The sequence below is a fragment of the Alligator sinensis genome, unplaced genomic scaffold (genome assembly GCF_000455745.1).
Source record: "Alligator sinensis unplaced genomic scaffold, ASM45574v1 scaffold52_1, whole genome shotgun sequence".
Classification (NCBI taxonomy): Eukaryota; Metazoa; Chordata; order Crocodylia; family Alligatoridae; genus Alligator; species Alligator sinensis.
In genome coordinates this window covers 1,950,686-1,957,609 of record NW_005842152.1, presented here as the reverse complement: position 1 = coordinate 1,957,609, position 6,924 = coordinate 1,950,686, and the positions used below count along the sequence as shown (strand labels likewise).

At 44.9% G+C, this 6,924-nt stretch overlaps 1 protein-coding gene across 9 annotated transcripts in view; it reads left to right on the top strand.

Moving 5' to 3' along the window:
* Nucleotides 1-6,924, top strand: part of ARHGEF10 (Rho guanine nucleotide exchange factor 10) — a 197,201-nt gene that overhangs the window by 95,423 nt on the left and 94,854 nt on the right. For all 9 annotated transcript variants that reach the window (XR_003094503.1, XM_025206351.1, XM_025206348.1 and 6 more), the window contains one exon: nucleotides 6,032-6,202. Coding sequence is in view for 8 of the 9 variants with exons in the window: in XM_025206351.1 (XP_025062136.1) it covers nucleotides 6,032-6,202 (171 nt within the window). In the remaining variant the exon portion in view is untranslated. The remainder of the gene's footprint in view (nucleotides 1-6,031; nucleotides 6,203-6,924) is intronic.

Sequence of the window (6,924 nt, the reverse complement as noted above, 5' to 3'; positions counted from 1 at the left end):
CTCAGGGACCCTCTAGCGGGTCTCCGGTCCTCTAGGCCAACCGCACAGCTACCCTCTTCGATCCCGGCTCACTGCACTGCTATCCCCTTTCTCCGGGGACCACCGCAGCACCTCACCTTTCTCCTGGGGCGTCATACTACTAACCCCTTCCATCAGGGTCCACCGCAGCACCCTGCCCCTATCCGAGGGCTGTTGCCGCACTAGCCTACGGCCGTGCTCGCTACGCCTGTCTTGGGCTTCTCAATATGGCGCTCCCCCTCTTCAGGGCTCGCTGTGCCCACCTTGGGCTTCTCAATAGTCCCCCCCCTTTCTCGGGGACTTGTTGGGCCCACGCTGGGCTCCTCTAGAGTGCGCTCCCCCTTTCTGGGGCTCGCCACGCCCACGCTAGGGCTTCCTAGCAGTGCCCCATTCTGGGGCTCGTCATGCCCGCGCTGGGGCCTCTCAAAGCCGCCCCGCTCCGGGGCTGGGGTCTACATACCCCGCACACAACCCGGAGTCTATGCTCCCCACCCACAACCCACTGGTTGCACTCCTCACTGCAAGCTGCACCTTCACTGGCACTGCGCCTTCACTGGCGCCGGGGTTCCCATACCACTGGGGTTCCCCCTACAAATACTGCGCCCTCCTGGCATCAGGGCCCCCCACACCTCTGGGGTACCTATGAGGCCTCCTCCAACCCCTACAGCCTCACCCAAACCTCCGGTGTAATATCAAAGCCGAACATAAACTCAAGCCTCCTGGCTATAACTCAAACATAAAGCCTCCTGGCTAAACCAGGGTGCTCAAACCTCTCAGAGCTGCCATCCTTCTCTCAGCTAGAGCAGTTCCTGCATTACTCACCTTCTAGCTCCAGGAGCTCCTGCCCCTCTGGCTGCTGGCAGAGAACTGCCAGCCTAGCCTCAGCCCTGGGCTTTATAAGGGCCAGGCCCTGCCTCCTACAGGCAGCTGGCTCTCCTTAGTTGCCCCGGCAACCCGCAGCTGTGCTCGTTACCCTGGCAACCCTCATCTGGGCTCGTTATGTCCTGCCAGGGCGCTCTCTCCCTGGCAGTTTCTACTCCCTAGGAGCAGGCACTGAGGTGCCCTGCGACAGACTCCAAATTGGTTGTTTTATGTCAGTGGAATGCTCAGAAATTCACTTAAAACTAGCTAAGTAACACCAATCGGTGATAATCCTCCAGTGAAGTGACATACGTTTAAGGTGTCTGAAAGGTGCTTAGCACTAGTTAATGAGCCTGAATGTGCAATCTTTCAAATTTTAAGCATTCTTAAGAGCTAAGTGCAAGGTGCAGTCTCACCATAAGTGCATCCCTTCAGGTGCTAAGCCTAGTTCTTTACCTGTCAGGTAAAATTTTGTAATTCCCACACATTGATGATGCTTCATGCTTGCCACTTGGGTTTAGCACCTGCAGTTCTTCCTGTCAAGCAATTGTAATCAGTCATGTATGGATTGTAACCCACATCCTTAACCAAAAGGAGGATTTTTTTGCACTAGGAGCAAACATTTATTACAAATGGATTTTAAAACAATCGTTCATTCTCATGTCCATCTTATTATCAGTTGATTGCTGGCCAAGCAGGCTAGCCTTCTTTAGATAACCCAGATTTCTCTGTCTTTGCATATATCCTTTAAATAACTTCCTACTTTTGAGAGAGTATTCCTTTTTAAACTATTGTAATTCTTTTGATTTTGTGGTTTACAGACCATTTCCTGTCCTGGCATTGTCTCTTAATAACTCTTGAGTGATTGCAGCAAATCGGCTTTCTTGAATCGTTCTGTTTTCTTCTAGCTTAGTTTTCTTTCCAGTTCCTTATTAAACTGATTCAATATATTCATCTACTGAGCATCTCAATAATGAAGCCAACATTCCACATTTACAGAGCAGCTCCAATTCTGTCACACTAGTTGTTATCAATTTCACATTTTGTTGTAGCTGTCACAGAAGGAAACTAGTTTGAGGATGACACCACACAAAGGGTAGAATAAAAAAAGCAGAGATGGTAATGGGAGAGAATTCACAAGTGAGCAGATAGGGCTAGCATTGTTGATGGAGTGGAATAGACAGGGAACAGTGGGGTAAGAAATAATCATACAGACATAGAGATGTGTAGAAATCATTGTCAAAGGAAAATATTCAATCCAAATAGTTCAAATGTACACCTTAAATTTGGAAAGAGTTGGAAATTATGGCAGTCTTTAGGAACAGATACTGTTTCTTCCTTTTCAGTGACAGTGAGAAGAACTGTCAACATGTTAGTGAGTTTATAATAATGAAATAAAGGTACACTACTAAATCCTTCATTTTCCTGGCCCTTTTGGAGACCACCCACTGAAAAGCCCTTTAGATCATTCAGTTTGTTCATATAAGTGAAACCAATATAAGTTGTAATATCAAATTCAAGAGGAGAGGTACAGTATTGTATTAAAAAACATTGAAAAAAATAGTATACAATAACAACAGTTACTAAATATAACATTATACTGAGCAGAGATACAGAGCTGTATTAAATAAAGCTTAAAAATAAAACAGTCTGTTAATGATATCAACAGTTACAAGTTAGAAAAAATGTTGCTGTTAAGACAACTGGTGGTATACTATAAATTGTTTTAGAATTGTCTAAAAAATATATTATATTATATTTGAGACTGTTTTATTACAATTGCATGTACGAATATATGTTAAAATCATATTAAAAGCATAAGATAATGAAGTTAGAAGGGACCTAAGGAAGTCATTTAATCCACCCTGCTTCTTAAGGAATAAACCAGCTTAGTCACATGTCTGTCTAACTTCTCTTAAAAATATCCAAGGATGAAGATTCTGCAACCTTTCTGGGTAACCTATTCCAATGCTTAACCACTCTCATAATAAATAAGTTCTTCCCAATACCTAACCTAAATTTTCCCTGCTACAGGTGAGATCATTCCTCTTACTCTGTCCATGGTTGCCACAGAGAATAGTTTATATTTATCTTCCTTATACCTGTGCCTCAGTTTTGGAGTGCTGTTATCAAATTCCTCCTCAGTCTTCTCCAGACTAAATAATCCTTATTCTTTCAGCCTATCCTCATAAGCCATGTTTCCTAGGCCTCTAATAATTGTTATCTATCTTTCCACTGGACATTTTTCTACATCTTTTTTGGAGTGCAGTGCCCAAAACTGATCACAGTACTCCAGTGAAGCCCCACCAGTGCTAAATAGAGCAGGAGAATTGCTTCTCTTGATTTACAATTAACATTCCTAATAATACAGCCAAGTATGTTGTTGGTCTCTTTTTTTTTTTTGCAACAAGAGCAAAATTCTGTTGGTCCATATTTAGCTTATGGTCCATTATGACCCCTAGGTCTTTTCTTTAGTACTGTACCCTAGCCAGTAATTCTTTAGTCTATACATGCGGTAGTTCTGTCCCATGAGCTCAACTGCTCAACAGTTCAGTGGGTAGAAATCTGGCTGCATGGTAGGACCCAAAGAGTTCTCATGAAGTGGCCAGTGGTGTCCCTTAGGGGTCTGTGTTTGGAGTGGTGCTTTTCAACATCTTTATCAATGATTTGGATGTGGGGGTGAGAAGCTTGTTGGCCAAGTTTGCAGACGACACCAAGTAATAGGGCAGCGTGGCCATGCTAGAAGATAGGTTGCAGATACAGGCAGACTGGACAGGCTGGAGAGTTGGGTGGACTGGAACCAGATGAAGTTCAACACTCAGAAGTGTAATGCGCTCTATCTGGGCGCAAACAATCCCCAACATACCTACAGGCTTGGTGGTGACAATTTGACTCATACAAAGGGTCAAATTCAATTAGAGGTTGGATGAACACCTGTCTGGGGTCGTGTGATCCCAGCGTGTGCTCTGGCCAGTGGCGGGAGGTCAGACTAGATGATCTGTTTAGGTCCCTTCTGACCCCTAACTACTATGAAACGGCTGAAAGGGACCTAGGGGTACTGATCAACCATTGCGTGAACATGAGCCGGCAGTGTGATGCTGTGGCCAGCAGGGTAAACAATGCACTGTCATGCATTAACCATTGCATCTCATGCAAAACTAAGGAAGTGATACTCCCACTGTACTTTGCACTGGTGAGACCGCAGCTGGAGGTACTACGTCCAGTTCTGGGCGTTGCACTTCAACAAGGACGTGAAAAAACTTGAGAGGGTCCAGAGAAGAGCCACCCGTATGATCAAGGACTTGCAAGACAAGCCATATGAGGAGAGGCTGAGGGACTTGGGCCACTTAAGCCTACTAAAGAGAAGGCTGAGAGGGGACTTGGTAGCGGCTTACTGCTTCATCAGGGGAGTACATCAAGAACTTGGTGAACAGCTGTTCATTAGGGCACCCCTGAGGAAGACCAGGAGCAATGGATACAAATTCCTGGAGGGCCATTTCAGGCTCAATTCCAGGAAAAACTCCTATTACATATTACAGTTTGCATATGCTAACTCTATGAAATGTTAGGTTGTATTAAAATTAGCATGTGCGGTGAGCAGTCACATGTTAAAAGCTACTTCTCTTTCTGATGTAGAATTCTGACTTGTTGCTAGCGGGTTGGTAAGCAGGGGCATTGGTAAGAGATGCCAGACCTGTCCCGTGGCTCTCCAGCTTTCCAGTGGCTTCCAGTGGTGCTCACCCCCTGCAGATCAGCAACTGCCTGCTTACCTGCCCCGCCCCTAGCCCACCAATTCTCCATGGCTCCCCAGTCATCTGTGGCTGCCCAGTTTAGGGCAGTATATGTCTGGATGAATGATTGTCTGTGTGGGAAGGAGAGGCTGAGTGTGGTGTATCCTGGGATTATGTGGAACTGCAAATTGCTGGTACTGGCTCCATGGAGCAGACCAATGTTACTTCAGCATGAGTTGCTTAACCTCGGCTGAAGATAATCATTCTCTGAAGAGAGTCAAGAGACATAACTTTGAGACACTCAGAGGGCACTTAGCTGGTCTTTTCCTGCCTTAACATTTTGATTCTCCCATTTCACATGTGGGAAAGATAACACCTAACAATATCATCAGTTTTTCTCTTACTCCTGACAAACTTGTAAAATCCCTTTTAATTGCCTTTCACATCCATTGCCCGTTGCATCTGAAATCATGCCTTAGTCTTCCTGATTTTCTCCCTGTATGCCCATGCATGCAATACTCTTATACTTTTCCCTAATAATATGGTCAGGTTTCTACCATTTATATGATGTTTCCTGGGGTTCCAACTCATTGAAGAGTTCAGTGTTTATCCAGTCCAGCTTCCTGCTATATTTCCTATTCTTTTTTCATATCAGGATGATTTTCTCCTGCACCCTAATAAGGCTGTCTTAAAGTAGAGCCAGCTACGCTGGACTCTTCTCCCTGCTTCTTCCCCCTCCCCCACAATTTGCTTCTCAGGGGATCCTGCCTATCAGTTCCCTGAGTTTGTTAACGTCTACTTTTCTGAAGTCCATTTTCTTTATTCTGCTGCTCTCCTTCCTTTCCTTAGGACCTTCAGCTCTGACATTTTATGGTCTCTGTTATACAAAATACCTTCAACCCGCACATTCTCAATCAATTCCTCCCTGTTAGCGAGCAGCAAATCGAGAAGAGCTGAGGAGTTGGCCTCCCCATCACCATACCAAAAAGTTATTCCTTATACAACCCAAAAACTTGATGGACTTCCTGTGAACTGCTGTTACCCTCCCAGCAGATGTCATAGTTATTGGAATGTATGCTGATTTCTAAGTATTTTAATACTGTTTGTGTCTGATATTTTTCTGTATTTTAAAAGCTCTTCCTTATCCACTTCCTACAAATAAGCTGTTCTGTTTCATAGGCCAATTTTTTTTTGAAGAACATTCTACCAAAAAAAAGATTCAATCGGCTGAAGATTCTAATGGGTTTGTATTTTGTAAGAAGTCATTAATAGCATTGGTCTTATGCTTAATAGCCTTTGTCTTATGCATCGAAGGAATAATGCAATAACTTTACACAAAAGTTTAGAGACATATACATCATCTGTAACCTATGTAAGATATCAAATCTGCACTTTTTTTTTCCGTCTCCCCTCCCCACCAGGATATGTTAAAGAATACTACTAAAGGACATCCTGACAGGCTGCCTCTACAGATGGCTCTTACCGAGCTGGAAACGTTGGCAGAGAAATTAAATGAGAGGAAAAGGGATGCAGATCAGCGCTGCGAAATAAAACAAATAGCAAAAGCCATGAACGAACGCTATCTGAATAAGGTTTGGAAAGAAAATTCAGGAGTTTAATATATTAATTCCCTTTTACTTCCCTCCCCCCCCCGCCCCGAGCAGAATATGGAATGGCTACACAGAGTAGGGGGCTGCAGCCCTCTCTGTGGTGCTTTGGCTGGTGTGTCTTCTCAATAGCATAGAAGTAATGCTGGCAACAGGATAGGGTCAGATGCAGGGCACCTTTTTGAGACAGTGGGGTAGAAACAGGTGTTGCCTTTTGTCGTCTTTGGGCTGCCATAAATTTTTATGGCAGCAAATAGATGCCCATACCTTTCATAGTTTCATAGTAGCTAGGGTCAGGAGGGACCTGAACAGATCATCTAGCCTGACTCCCTGCCACAGGCAGGAATGAATGCTGGGTTCACAACACCCTAGACAGGTGAACATCCAACCTCCTCTTGAATTTGCCCAAGGTAGGGGCGAGGACCACTTCCCTGGGAAGTTGGTTCCAGATTTTGGCCACCCTAACTGTAAAATATTGCCTTCTGATCTCTAACCTAAACCTATTCTCAATCAGCTTGTGACCATTGTTCCTTGTCACCCCAGGTGGTGCTGGGGAGAAAAGAGCTCTGCCTATTTGCTGTTGATCTCCCCTGATGAGCTTGTAGGCAGCCCCCAAGTCCCCCCTCAGCCTCCTCTTGCTGAAGCTGAATAGGTTCAGGTCCTTCAGTCTCTCCTCATAGGGCCTGTCCTGCTGCCCTCTCACCAAG